At 36.2% G+C, this 15,529-nt stretch overlaps 1 protein-coding gene across 10 annotated transcripts in view; it reads right to left on the bottom strand.

Annotated features, from left to right (window-relative positions):
* LOC108322435 (protein SHOOT GRAVITROPISM 6) overlaps window positions 1-15,529 on the bottom strand; it is a 68,290-nt gene that overhangs the window by 35,693 nt on the left and 17,068 nt on the right. For 9 of the 10 annotated variants that reach the window (XR_001831605.2, XM_052872739.1, XM_017554512.2 and 6 more), the window contains 14 exons: window positions 15,234-15,363; window positions 15,054-15,133; window positions 14,061-14,196; window positions 5,951-6,032; window positions 5,500-5,642; window positions 5,331-5,411; window positions 5,158-5,258; window positions 4,539-4,777; window positions 4,346-4,455; window positions 4,029-4,160; window positions 3,826-3,900; window positions 3,613-3,746; window positions 3,417-3,489; window positions 2,771-2,902 (listed from right to left, as the gene is read on the bottom strand). Coding sequence is in view for 9 of the 10 variants with exons in the window: in XM_052872739.1 (XP_052728699.1) it covers window positions 2,771-2,902; window positions 3,417-3,489; window positions 3,613-3,746; window positions 3,826-3,900; window positions 4,029-4,160; window positions 4,346-4,455; window positions 4,539-4,777; window positions 5,158-5,258; window positions 5,331-5,411; window positions 5,500-5,642; window positions 5,951-6,032; window positions 14,061-14,196; window positions 15,054-15,133; window positions 15,234-15,363 (1,648 nt within the window). In the remaining variant the exon portion in view is untranslated. The remainder of the gene's footprint in view (window positions 1-2,770; window positions 2,903-3,416; window positions 3,490-3,612; window positions 3,747-3,825; window positions 3,901-4,028; window positions 4,161-4,345; window positions 4,456-4,538; window positions 4,778-5,157; window positions 5,259-5,330; window positions 5,412-5,499; window positions 5,643-5,950; window positions 6,033-14,060; window positions 14,197-15,053; window positions 15,134-15,233; window positions 15,364-15,529) is intronic. The other variant, XM_052872736.1, reaches the window with a different exon arrangement.

The following is a 15,529-nucleotide window of genomic DNA, read 5'->3' as shown; positions in this document are numbered from 1 at the left end:
CTACAATCCCATTTTGTTGGGGTGTGTTTACACAAGAGGATTCATGGATTATTCCTTCCTTTTGACAAAAAGAATTTAGAGTATGATTGAAGTAATCTTTGGCATTATCAGACCTAATTATTTTTATATTAACCCCAAATTGATTTTTAATCATTGAAACAAACTGTAGAAAAATATATTTGACCTCATATTTGTGTTTAAGAAGGAAAAGCCATGTTACCCTTGTACAATCATCTATAAAGGTTATAAACCATTTAGCCCCTGAAGTACTAGGAATATTAGAGGGACCCCACACATCCGTATGAACAAGATAAAATGGAGAATTGCTTACTTTATTGCTGATAGGAAAAGGTACATGGTTGTGTTTGGCAAGCTCACACGCCTCACAATGAAGATCTTCTAGATTTAAATTTTTAAACAAGGAAGGAAATATTAACTTTATAACCCAAAATGAAGGATGTCCCAAACGACATTGAAACAATTGGATTTTTTCTTTGTTGGCCATGGAGGATTGAGTATTTAGAGAGTGACTCTCAACAGGCAGACTCAAACCTTCCATGTAGTAAAGGCCATTCCATTCTCTAGCATGTCCAATCGTCCTCCCTGAGTTCTTGTCCTGCCATATACAAGAGTTGCTATGAAAAATTACATTACGTAAGAGGTCCTTGGTAAGTTTTTGTATAGATATCAGACTTATGGATAACTTAGGGACATGAACATTTTTTAGTATCATGTTTGGGGTTATTTGGACATCTTCTTGTCCAGCTGCAGTGATGAGGGTTCCATCAACCGTAGAAATTTTCTTGCTGCTAGGACATGGGGAATATGTGGAGAAGTGTTTAGGGAATGGTGTCATATGGTCTGTGGCTCTAGAGTCTAATATCCAATAGTGGGTAAATGGGGTATTTGAGACATTAAATCCACAAGAAAATAGGAACTTACCAGAATATGTCAATGAACACGTACGTGTGGGTTTTTCCAATTTACTGAGAAAGGACCTTACTCTTTCTAACTCCTCATGGTTGAGTTGTAGAGATCCTTCTTGACTTTCAAGACCAGCAGCAACATGAGCTTGCCCCCCTCTCCTTGGAAGGCCTCCTTTGTGTCCCCAATCTTTGCTTTGAGGTTTTCCATGTAACTTCCAGCATTTGTCCCTTGTGTGACGTGGCTTGTTGCAATAGGTGCACCAAACTCCTTCATTTTTCTTCTTTGTTCTTGGAAAAGGGCCTACTTTTTTTTGTTCTGCACCCATGATTGTTGCTCCTTCAACAATCATAGCAAAATTATCCGCAATTGGGGTCTCAAGCATTAGACTCTTTCTGCTTTCTTCACTCCGAATAATTGCCATTACTTCATTGAGTCCAAGAACCTTCTCCTTGCCTAATATTTGGATTCTGACTTGATCATATTCTTGGTTTAGGCCTACCAAGAAATCATACACTCGATCTTGTTCAATGTATTCTCTTAGAATTGTTGAATCCTCAAAACACTTGGCCTTTATCACCCTGTAATGATCTAATTCCATCCATAAAGATTTGAGTCGATTAGCATACTATGCGACAGATTTAGTGCCCTGTTTAGCTGCCATTGTTTTTACTTTCACCTCATAAATCTGGACAACATCCTTTGCCTTAGAGTAGGTTTGCTCTATTGCAATCCATATGGCCTTTGCAGAAGTGAGGAACATGCATGTATCGCTTATTTTCGGAACCATTGAGTTCCATAGCCATGCCATGATCATGGAGTCTTCTTCATCCCATGACTTGGATCTGGCATCTTCTTTTGTAGGAGCATCATCAGTGAGATGACTGACCTTTCCTTTCCCTTTTAGAATGGTCTTAATGAGTTGAGACCATTTAAGATAATTTTTTCTATTCAATCGATAAGCTGAATGAAAATTCTGCAATTCTCCATTATTCTGGATCTTGTCTACATTTTCCATTTCAGCCATTACAAAAATGTGCAATTAAGGCACAAAAAACAAAGACTATGACGGAACTTTAGGGTTGGGCAGCAATGAAGGTTGTGATGGAATTCTAGGGTTAGGCAATAATAAAGGCTGCAATGAAAATACACGGTCAGAGGCTCCCAAGGATCGAGAGCTCTGATACCATCTTAAGAAGCGGGCTTTAAGCCTAACTCAACCCCACAAAATCGGCTTGTATGGTGAGGTTTGCACCTCACTTATATATTATAATTTGGCCTTATCTCTAGTCAATGTGGGACTTCCAACACACACCCTTCACACCGAGGTATAGACATCTCGAGCATGATAGTAGAAATTAATGGGTGGTCCGATAGTGGTCCGACAACGGGTGGAACAAATTACCCACATAAATTTGGTTAGGATAGACACTAACATGGCTCTGATACCATATTAAATTTAGGAGAGAGGATATATATTTTATTATCTGTCTCCTTACATGCATTGGATATATATATATACAAGAGCTTATTTAATGAGCAGCCTATTCTACGGAACAAATCCCTAAAATTGTGGGATTGTTATTCTAGTAATAATAGCAAGATAATAATAGCAAGATACACGGAATATAACAAATTAACTACATGGGAGTAATGTCTAAAGTTTCCTAAAATATATTTTGACAGGAACCATAATAATAACTCCTAGACAACCAGATTCCTATGATTCAAGGATATCCCCATTATTCCCAATAATTATAATCTGTTAAATAAGGAAAAAAATATAACTAATAAGAAACAATGATTCTAATAGAAATAAAACAGATTCTAACACAATGAGACTTACATAGAATGCATCCTGCATGGGCCATCCTCCACGTAACCTAGATATATCCTTTGTGATCGTATCCCTTCCAGCAGTAGCCAGGACTTCATCAAAAACAGTTTTTGAGCTAGTGTTTTCAGCCAAAGAAGAAATCTTTAGCAAGTAAAGGATAAATTTGCCAGTAGAAAATGACAGACACCAGAAACATTGAAGTAAAATCAGAGACAGGTATCAATTATCAGTGAAACCCTAGCCTATATCAGGATGATACCAAGACTATGTATGATCATAAGAAATGCAGAAGATCGAAAAATTTGATATGGGCAAATTCAAGAGTTACCAATTTTCTCCCAGGTCAAAGCAAATTCCTTCCCATCTCACAACCTCCCACAATTTATACTGTCTCTTTCCATCATACAACACAAGCACACCCCATGATCTAGCTTAGTTAGAATATTCACTCTCCTAATTTTGATCAAGTGCTGCACATTTTCATACTTCTTACACACTGTCATTATTTAATAGGGGATCCATTAGTGAACAGCTTGAAAACAACATATACCGATTATATATGAGAGAGAAAAACAAACAATACCTTCCTAACAAATTAAAATTATGACAAGATATTCAATGAAATATGTCAACTTTAAAAATATTAAAAGGATACAGCTCCAAGAGTTTCCACACGCAAATGCTTGTCAGTTGCATGCACAACAGCAGAGATCAATGATTGGGTTGTCCTGTGGGCAAAAACATTATGTCATGTCACCATAACCTATGCTCAAAATTACAAGTTCAAAAGACAGTACGATATCAACAAAGTTCAAGTAACATTGTGTTGGTGTATACACTATGCTTTAAACCTTGAGATATCAATTTCAGTCAATTCCCCCCCTCTCTTTGTAACAAATTCAACAACAGCTTGAATAGCCCCTTCAGCTGACTGCTTGATCTTATCACATATAGCAACTGAGCAACCATGCAGTGTAGCCACCATCTGTACACCAGTGCCAACACAGTTATTAAATGTAACTTAGACATGATCAATACACACACAGAGAATCAAAGACACTTACCTCCTCTTTTGTCAGCAAAATGCAGAGGGAGGAAACAATCCTGTTGAAAACTTCTGATGGATCAATAGAAGTATCCTGCATATATATACAAATATACATGAAAATCAAGAGCTTTGGTCTCATTTTTTCTGACACTATAAAATACAAGATGGAAAAATCAGAACAAGAAGCAAGGCAATAAACAAAGTGGTCAGTGAACTAACATTCCTCAATATGGCTATAACATCCTCAAGAGAAGATAATGCACTGTATGACAATTCTATAACCTCAGGAGATATAGATGAACCCGCAGGTCTTGGAAGTGAAAGAGAGATGCTAAAGAGTAAATCAATAATCTGCACAAAAACAATTAATTAGACTATTAATTAGACTATTTAAGAACAAGTCCACAATATCCTCCTTACAGAAGTTAAGTAGAGCATGCACATTATAGAATATAGACCATACTATATTCCTGAAACTATTCAAATAGTGAGTGCCTTTTTCTGTAAAGGAGCACAACTTCTCATATACTACTTACTTGTGCTGACACTTTTCGGACTTCAGAATTTGGGTCTGCACATCGTGGAAGGTACATTATAACCCTATCTCCCAAGCACAGAGCTTCTCGACTTGGCAGTACAAATGCAGCTAGTGGTTGATAAGAAAAACTATACTTCAGAATATATGAAAGAAGAGCAATTCAATGGTATCTAATGGAACAACATATTTACATGGAAGCTTTGAAAAATTCCTAAACAGAGTCCTGTCGATTTGCTTGTTATGTGCACAACTCCCATGGCAGCCCAGTGCACAATACCCACTAACACAAATCATCCGAAACTTTAGAAGCATCTCGTGTACAGCAAGGCAGCCTCTTTTCCTCTGATACTCAATGGGCGAACAGACAAATTGATCAATTTGCCTCAAGATAAGCATTAACAGCTCTGCTCGACTTCTTCCATCTTCTCCACTATATATTAAATTTTTACTAATCAGCACGAGTAAGAAAAAGTAACTATACATGGACGGAATGACCAGATAGGAATGACAAAAAACATTCATGACAAAAACTGACTGGCAGGTGTGTTTAGAAGGAGTGTGATAATGATGTTATGTTTGTAGTACACAAGATGCAGAACCAACAACAAACAAGAACTGATAACCCAGGATGGAATTAAAAACAGATCTAACAAAAGAGAAACAGTTTTCTTTATAAATGAACAATAAAAATAAAATGATGCACAGTTGACACACAGTTCTAAAGAAAACAACAAAGTTGAATAATGTTCAAAAGAACAGGTAATATAACAAACTAGAAATAAATAATTAGAAGATTTTAACTTAAATTACCCAGAGAGAAGAATTGCACATAAAAGGGTAATCAAGTTGTCTATAAGGGGATTGACAACATCAACTGGATCATTTGGTATAGCAAAGAACCCCAATGTGGCCTGTCAAATTCATTAGGAAACTTGGATGATTAAAAGGTAGGATTACAAATAAATCAAATGAAACCCACATACCTTCATTACATGGTTCCTAGTTTCAACTGTTAGCTTTGGTTCCACAGAGACCAACGTGGTGCAGGCACTTATAGCAAGGGCCTAAATATAAGAAATCACATTAGCAAACTAAAATATTCTCAGCTTTAAATGACCGTCTTCATCTTAGGCATAGCTCAATTCTATATACCTGAGTACGCAATAGGTCATTGTAATCAGCAAAACCATCTTCATCATCCCGACCCATTAAAGTTAAAATATAATCAAGCAGTTGGTCCCTTCTTTTCAGTGGAAATGGTGAGCCACTTTCAGCAGCATTAATAACAGCATTACCTGCAATAAATCAAGCTCACAATTAATAAAATAAATTCAGTCATTAAAATTATTCATAAAACATAAATAAATCATGAATAGCATGATTTCTACAACTATTGTATATGGGGAAAAATAACCACAACTTTCACAGATCTTCACTTTCTAAAGTAGGCTTTAAAGCAATCCCTTTTTTTGCATAAATTCAAGTCAAGTGAGAAGAAAAAAATAGAAGATAAGTGTTTATGACAACCATATCAGCAGTTAAAAATGAAAGGGATAATAATGAGAATGAAAAATAATAAAACTCTGAAAAGATAACTACAAACCTAGTAAATCAATTGCTGTGATGACCGCTTGCTTTGCTTTGGGATGACGCACATGAAGAAGTCGTGAGAGCACATTGGTGCCCTGCCCACAAATAAATGAAACAATGTAAATCAACTTTCCCTGATTACAAGCATATGCAAAAATAAGCAAAAAAACACACTTACAGGAAAGGAGACACTCAACCTACACTTCGTTTACTATTTTGTTCATTCATGCATAATCTAAACAGAAGATTAAACCAGGACACAATCCTTTTTTTAAAAAAATAAGAAAAACCTAGGTTCTGATACAGACTGGTTCTATAACTTTCATTGGTTTTCAAAAGGCAAACTAATGAAACTGTTTAGAAAATTGTTTTTGTTAAAAAGTGGACTTTAAGGCTAATTCAATCCCAGTAAAATTAGCTTGTAAGGTGAAGTTTGCACTCACTTATATACACCAAACTGACTTTATCTCTAGTCGATATGAGACTTCCAACAGATACCCCTCAGGCTGAGGTATATACATCTCGAGCGTGAGACGAGACATTAATGCACTAGAGTAGAACATATAGTTTCTACTTATTTCCGTAGTCATGGATCCCCATAACCATGTAATGATTCGTGAGCCGTCATTATCCCAAATCTGAAAATTAGGGTTATCCATGGAAATTGCCTCCCCTTCAATATGATTGAGTCTACTCATACCCTTTAATGTACTTATGATAAATTGAGCCCACTAGAGATAATTTCAACCTTTAAGGCGGTTTTCATCAGGTAAGCATGGAAGATTGGGATTACTTAGTGGAATTGTCATGCCAAACAATAAATAATAGGGATTCCTTTGCCCTCTCCTAAATGAGAATGAAAGGTAAGACAGAAAGCTCAAGGGATGACAGCAGTAATGGCACCAATGACAGCAGCTGTGATGGCAGTAGCAGTGATAGCAACAGTGACACAGTAAAGGCAACTGTAGTGGTGAGGCAGTAGCTACAGCTTCAGCGAAAGCTCCGCAAAAACTCTAACGACAGCTCCAGTGGGTGGCAGCTGATGGGGGTAGCAATAGTAGCGACAGAACCACAACCTTGGGTCACTTCAGGCAACCCCAATAATTAAAAGAAAAATAGCTGCACTTTAGATAATGTTAATGAGAACCATAACTAAGACGGAAAGAAGAAATGCGGATGCAGGGCTCTAGATCATGAGCTCTAATACCAACTTGAAAGGATTAATACGAAAGAAAGAAGATTATTATTTAGTTAATTAATTTGAAATAGTATATCAACTTCTATATATAGAGAACTCAAACCCTATAGTAATAATTACAAGAGATCTCTAGAATCTTCTAACAACTTCTAGCAATACATTTAATACTGTTGTGATTAGAGGAAATATCTATAGAATTTTCCTAATTAGAGAAAATATTTGTAGGATCTTCTAGATTATTTTTTAGTATATTGTTTCCTTATTTCCCTTTTTCAGAAGATTAGATTGCTACAAATAGAGGAAAGGAAAATGTAATTGATAAGAATGAAAATAATAAAGTGTTTCTCTTTTTCAAGTTGGTTTTAGTAGAGCTCCCGATCTTGAGAGCTCTATTTCCACTTCAACAGTACCCACCGCCGCCGTTGTCCAATATCCTATCATTTATGACTCTTGATATGAAAGTTTATAAGGAGGAACTCGAACGCTTGAAAGAATTGGTTGAATCAATGAGTAAGCCCTCTGAATCATGTACTCTTCGATGAAAGGTAAGATTTGTCTCGATACTATTGGTCATGGGTGGTATTTAGATTCTTGATTCAGGAGCAACTGATCATATGACACATTTTCGTTTGTCCTTCGACTCATATGGTAAAACAAATAGAAACTTATTACAGTTACGAATGGTTAGGATATACCTATATGTGCCTCTGGGAATATAATTTTGGACTCATCTATTGTATTGAAGGATGTTTTACATGTTCCACAATTAGCCAACAGTCTTATCTCTATGAAAAAATTCACAAAAGATTTAAATTGTTCAGTAACATTTTTCTCAACTTATTATGTTTTTCAGGAACTTGTCACGGGAAAGACGATTTTAACTGATAACGAGCAACGTGGGTTGTATTTGTTGGAACTGATGACCAAAGCAAAAATAAAATCATGAGTCAACAAGTTACATCTGAGACGTGGGCAAATTCCCAAATATGGTTACATCATAAAAGGCTTGGGCATCCTTCATTCAATCTTATCCGTCCTTATTTCCCCATTTGTTTACCTAGGATTTTGTTGAGTCTTTTAATTGTGATATTTGTCAGTTGTCAAAACATCATTGTGCATCTTATCCTATTAGTAATAAAAAGAGTACTTCTCCATTTGATTTAATTCACTCTAACGTTTGGGGATCTGTCGTAGAATCTATTTCCAGAGCCAAATGGTTTGTTATCTTTATTGACGATTGTACCCGTGTCACGTGAACATACCTTATGAAAAATAAATTAGAAGTTTTCCAAATCTTTGTTAATTTTTTTTGTCTTGACCAAAATCAATTTGGAAAAAATATAAACAAAATCAGATCTGATAATGGTACTGAATACGTGAAACATGAACTTTTCAAATTTTTGTCTCAATGATATTATTCATGAACTAACATGTGTAAACACTCCTCAATAAAACGGGGTTGCAGAAAGAAAGAATCATCAGCTTCTTGAAGTAACTAGAAGTTCTTCACTTTCAAATGTCTGTTTCAAAAAATTATTATGGAGAAGTTGTGTTAACTACCACATATCTCATCAAGAGGCTACCCACCCGTATCTTAAATGGCATTAGTCCTGTAGTGTCTCTATTGCCTTTTGTTCCTTCTTCCCCCCTAATAACGAGTCTACCTAGTCGAGTCTTTGGATGTATTTTTTTGTTCACTCTCATCATCCTAACCATAGTAAATTAGATCCCAAAGCTCTTCAATGTTTCTTTATTGGGTATCCTTCTAATAAAAAAGGTTATAAATGTTATGATCCTCAAAGTCATTGTGTCTGTTAGATATATTATATCTTTTATCTTTTAGTTAGTTTGTTATTATTTCTCATTTGTATTTTGGGCTTAGCCCATATTTCTTCTATTATAAATAGAGAACCCTATGTGTGTATTTAACACAAGGGAGATTAATCTAAATATAGTTTTTCACTATATTCAATATGGTATCAAAGCAGGTTCTCTGATCTTCTTCTGGTGTCTCTGCTGTCTGCCGGCGGCTGGCCGCCATGGCCGCCGGCAGCCCCTAAAATTTCAGTGGGCAACCCTTCTCTCTTTCTTTTTCTCTTAAATCTGTGCCACAGTCAGCACCGTGCAGTCAGATCTCTCCACCGTCGCCGCCGCTTCTTTCCGGCCAGTCCGTCGCCGCCTCCGGCCACCGCTACCGCCGTCGCCGCCGCCGCCGGAGTTCCAGAATCGACCGGCGACCACACCATCGGAATCGTCTCGGCCGGGCGACCACCGTCGCACAAAGATCGCGGCGATCGGAGCACCCACGCGCCGCCACGCGCCGCCGCAAGATTCGCCGCTGCCGCCGCGCGTGCCGGCGCGTCGCCGGAGCTTTCCGCCGCCGATCAGCACTGCCGTGATCGCCTCTTCGCCCTCTTTCTGGATCTGTGGTCGTTGCATCAATCGGAGTACTTTGAATTTTTAGGGTTTCTCCCTCGCCATGGCTGCCCAACTTGATGATCGGAGTCGGTCTCGCCAACCAGACCATCGCCGCTGGCCATGCCGTTTGCCGCTGTCCCGCGCCGTTTGCTGCTGTCCACGCGCCGTTTCCCGCTGTCCAGGCGCCGTTTCCCGCTGTCCGCGCCGTTTGACCACTGTCCATCCACTATTGATCGCTGTCCAGGTGCCGTTTCCGCTGTCCGGCGCCGTTTCGTTTGCCGCTGTTCGGCACTGTTTGCCACTTTTCGGTGCTAGAGTTAGCCCGATGTTTGGCCCTGTTTGCCGCTGTTCAGTGCTAGAGTTAGCACTGTTTGCTGCTGTTTGGTGCTAGAGTTAGCACTGTTTGCCGTTGTTCGATGCTAGAGTTTAGCCCGATCTTCTTGTGATACACGGCTGAGTATCACCACTTGGGAGTTGTCCAGCAAAGAATCTTGGACCTCCAACATATCTTGATGTCTTTGTTTTAGCATTGTAGCTTAATATTTTGTTTTGTTTTAGTGGTTCAGCAACTGTGATCTTTCACATTTCCACCTTCACACTAAGGGGGAGTACGTTTCCAAGACACTGCAAGTCACATAAATATGGGTGTAGTCCCTGCAGTTTTGTAGATTTCAGCTACTACTGTTGATCCCGTCACCCATCCATCATTGATGAGGATTTAGTGTAGTCCCTGCAGTTTTGTAGCTCTTAGCTTTCAGCTACTACTGTTGATCCCGTCACTCATCCATCATTGATTGGGAATCAGTCCTTGCAGTTTATCATTGTCCACACGGCTCTCCTTCATCCACTTTTGAAGTTGAAGTTTCACAAGCTGCTGTTAGTCCATCTATGTTTGCCTCACACCCTTGAAGACAAATCATCTAGTTCAACACTGAGTTCATCTATTTCAAGCTTAGTTCATACAATTTGTATGCTCCAGCTTGAGGGGGAGTGTTAGATATATTATATCTTTTATCTTTTAGTTAGTTTGTTATTATTTCTCATTTGTATTTTGGGCTTAGCCCATATTTCTTCTATTATAAATAGAGAACCCTATGTGTGTATTTAACACAAGGGAGATTAATCTAAATATAGTTTTTCACTATATTCAATAGTGTCTTTATCACCATGGATGTCACCTTTCATGAAACACAATCCTTTTATGTCAGTCCACCACTTCCAGGGGAGAAAACACTTGAAGTGGATGAACTCTCCTTCTTGTCATTACCATGTTTGACTTTGCAGGATGCCCAAGATCTTAGCAATGAGCTACCCTATTCCACAATGAGAAAGAAGAGGAATAATACAATTTTTTTGGAAAAAAGGTGAAAGAAAACAACCCACTTCGACTCCTGAGCAAGAAAAATTGTCTAATCTGGAGGTGAGGATCCTTGATGGTAACAATGAGGAGATAAGTATTACTGAGGATTTACCCATTGCATTGAGAAAGGAAGGAAGATCATGTGCTAAATATCCTATTTCTCAATATGTTTGCACTAACAATCTCTCTAATCAGCATAGAAGCTTTCTTACTACCATTGATGCCACAAATATTCCAAACTCAGTCCAAGAGGCAATGAAACTTGAACATTGGAATCAAGCCATGAAAGGAGAGATGAATGCATTAGAAATAAATTCAACATGGGAGATTGTTCATAAGTCAAGAGACAATAAGGTAGTAGAGTATATATGGATATTCACAGTGAAACATAAGGCAGATGGGACAATAGAAAGACATAAAGCTAGATTGGTGACAAAGGACATACCCAAACTTATGGGATTGACTATGAGCAGACGTTTGCCCCAGTGGAAAAGATGAATACAGTTCGATTTGTTCTCGCTTTGGCTACTCATTTTGGATGGGACTTACACTAGTTGGATGTGAAGAATCCCTTTCTTCATGGAAATCTAGAAAAGAAAGTGTACATGGAGATTTCCCCAGGTTTTGAAGTGAAAAATGAAAAAAACAAGGTATGCCTCCTAAAGAAAGCATTGTATGGTCTTAAGCAATTCCCTAGAGTATGGTTTGGAAGATTTACAAAAGCAATGGTTTCCTTGAGATACAGACAAAGTCAAGGAGATTATACTCTATTCATAAAGCATTATTCTACTAGTAAACTCACTTTATTGTTTGTCTATATGGATGATATGATTATTGCAGGAGATTATGAAACAAGAAAATTGGCGTTAAAAGAAAAATTGACAGCCCAATTTAAAATGAAAGACCTAGGAAAACTCAAATGTTTTCTTGGAAAAGAGGTTGGTTACTCCAAGAATGAAATTTTTATCTCCCAAAGAAAATATTTACTTGATCTCCTCAAAGAAATAGAAAATTGGGATGTAGAACCTAAACAGATCCTATAGAACAAAATCACAATTGGAAGTGATGAAAGTGCTCCTGTAAAGAAAACCCAATATCAAAGGTTGGTAGGAAAATTGATTTATCTATCACACACAAGACTAGACATTCTTATGCAGTTAGTGTAGTGAGCCAATTTATGCATGATCCAAGAGAGAGACACATGCAAGCAGTTGAAAAAATTCTCCAATACTTGAAGTCAAGTCCAGGAAAGGGGCTATTATTCAAAAGGGAAGACACATTGAGTATGAAAATATATACTAATGCTGCAGGTTCTATTACTGATAGAAAATCTACTTCTGGGTATTATGTGTTTCATGGAGATAGTATGGTAACGTGGAGGAGCAAAGAGCAAGATAGAGTATCTCATTGTAGTGCAGAAGCTGAATTCTGAGCTCTTGCTCAAGGAATGTCTGAAGGACTCTAGATGAAAATCATTTTGGATAACCTTAAAGTCAAGGTGGACAACCTTGTGCAACTATACTGTGACAATAAGTCTGCCATGAGCATTGTCCATAATCTAGTACAACATGACAGGACCAAACACATTGAGATTAACAGACATTTCATCAAAGAAAAAATCTAAACAGAGGCTTTGTGATGACAACTCATGTTCCTACCAAACTTCAGATAATAGATATTTTTACAAAAGGGCTCCCTCTAGGTAGACTCAAGATCTTATAGGCATGTTGGGAATGACTGATATTTATTTACCAACTTGAGGGAGAGTGTTGTAATTAGAGGAAATATCTATAGAATCTTCTTAATTAGAGAAAATATCCATAGAATCTTCCTAACTAGAAAAAATATTTGTAGGATCTTCTAGATTATTTTTCAGTATATTGTTTCCTTATTTCCCTTTTTTAAAAGATTAGATTGCTACAAATAGAGGTAAGGAGAATATAATTGATATGAATGAAAATAATAAAGTCACTTCTCTTTTTCAAGTAATACCCTACCAACAATTTTCAGTTTTGCATTTAATATCCAACTAATAACACATAAAATAACCCAAGAATATACAAACTTCCTTCAATGAAAACAATTCATTATTTAGTCCACAGCAAACCAGTAATGATACATAAAATACAGGAATACATTTTTTTTTTCCTGTTCTTAAAGAACTCCTAGAGTAAGAGATTTAAGAAATATTTCACGATATCATAATGTTTCAAGAGAATCCTAGATGATATCTTAAAACTTACTCAATTTTGAGTTGTTTCCCTAATTACAATTTTTGTAATTATATGCATGTCTTTTAAAATCTAACTTATCAACATATCTCATCATGTATACAGGAATAAAATCATGTATAATTATTTGTATTTACTGCAATTGCATCCAACTTATATACAATGAACTCCACTGTATTTATAATGATATCATTTTAACATATTTGGGAATATCCTACATTCTCTCAAGATTTATTCTTTTATATTTTGTGATTTGTTTCCTTAAATTAGGATATTTGTAATTGTAGGGATATCAACCAAATTTCATTAGAATCTCATTAATAGAAATAAGAGATATTTATAATGATACCATTTTAACATATTTGGGAATATCCTACATTCTCTCAGGATCTATTCTTTTATATTTTGTGATTTGTTTCCTTATTTAATTAGGATATTTGTAATTGTAGGGATATCAACCAAATTTCATTAGAATCTCATTAATAGAAATAAGAGATATTTATAATGATACCATTTTAACATATTTGGGAATATCCTACATTCTCTCAGGATTTATTCTTTTATATTTTGTGATTTGTTTCCTTATTTAATTAGGAGATTCATAATTGTAAGGATATCAACCAAATTTCATTAGAATCTCATTAATAGGCTTATAATATCATGTATCCAGGAAAAATATCAATATAGCTGTTTGTATTTATTGTAATAAACTTATATAAAATAGACTCGGTCGAATACTTTAGACACACAGTTCCACATCTCTAACATCATTTTTCTCTTTCAACAGTACCTAATTATAACTGCATTTAAACAGAACTGAGAATGGTTCCAAATGAAACATTAATTATTCCTTAAGTATCTGATCAGAAAAAAAGCAAGACAACAAAAACAAATGCAGAGAAAAAAGATGACCTACAACAAGGGCATTTATTCTGGCTTCAATAACTGTTGATGGGGCATACTTTGCAGCATATCCATACATTAGGGCCAAAGCAGCATGAATGTCATCAGACTCTTCCGTTCTGAAACTATCTGAAAATAATGACAGGATCCTGCAACAAATAAAAGCTACAAATAGATAAGACAGTCTGAAACTATATGAATCTTGAGAAAAGAAAAAGGAAAAACAGAGCATTCAGCGGGTAAGTTAAGGAACACTTGCAATGATGAAAATGTTAATGTTCAATGACAGGACATAAAGATCTATCTCTCTCCAAGCTGATATCATGTTCTTATGCAAAACATATTGTTCAATAAACCAAGTATATATCAACAAAAAACGACAAATTCTGAATGTAATATAATCTTCGAAAGAAAAAGAAATAAAAAATCATTTTAAGAAGACCTGATGGAAGGGTAAGTAACAGACTCCAGACAGAATCGAGATTTGGCTTGTATATGAAGGCAAGGGAAAAACAAGAGAGAAAAACAAGAAGGCAGGAACGTGATTTGGAAATGTGCATAACGTGATTGAATAAAAAGATTTGGAAACAGAGAAACCATTGAAGAGATTAAAATCCTATTAGCATTCTATAGTTTCCTTTTCCTGCTAAAGAGGATCTATGTAAATAGATTCCTCGGTTTCTGATGCCATTTAAGTTACTAATAAAAACAGAAAAATTCCAGTAATATTATGGTGATATAAAAGCATAGTTACTGTTTTAGTTGACATTATTATACAAGGGGCAATAATTTCATAAGCTATCATTAAAAAACTTAAGGTTTTGAATTCCAATGTGATATATATTAAACTGCAAACATCAAAAACATGAAAATAAAACATAAAGGAGAGAAAAGAGGATGAAAACAATTCACAAGTGTAGCAGTAAGATCTGAACATCAAAACTTCATCAAATAACATTTTGAAAAAAAAACGGTATACACTCAATCCTATAAATCTGGCATAAACCTCTGAAATATGCCTTGCCCAACATTGTCTAAAATGTCCTTCAGCTTGTCCAATACTGTATCCAAGTGTGATGCAGCAACCTTAATAAATAGAAAGTATGTTTAAGAAGCAATAGGAAAGGAAAATGAATCCAACAAGATCAAAATAAATAAACTAAAATAAATAAAAAGATTAAATCACCAATCCCATTGCTTTTGCCAATCCAAGTCTGTTTGTTGGAATTGCAATGTTTGCCTGCTTGTACATCCAATCTATTTTATCACGGACATAAGCTCTTTCATTAACCTTTTGAAGCAGAATGCCTAGGCACCTGTGTTCAAGTACAATACCTTTTTCACACCCTTTCCAATCTTAAGTAATGGTAACTTGAATTTTCAAAAGGCACGTGCATGTAGAGAACCAAATTGGAGAATCCGTAATTATGCCAAAAGTTGGAAATAAATACCATGGTATATGGGTGTTTATGCTCAGACTGG

The sequence above is a fragment of the Vigna angularis genome, chromosome 2, assembly GCF_016808095.1.
Source record: "Vigna angularis cultivar LongXiaoDou No.4 chromosome 2, ASM1680809v1, whole genome shotgun sequence".
Classification (NCBI taxonomy): domain Eukaryota; kingdom Viridiplantae; phylum Streptophyta; class Magnoliopsida; order Fabales; family Fabaceae; genus Vigna; species Vigna angularis.
This window is presented reverse-complemented; position numbering and strand designations above follow the sequence as displayed.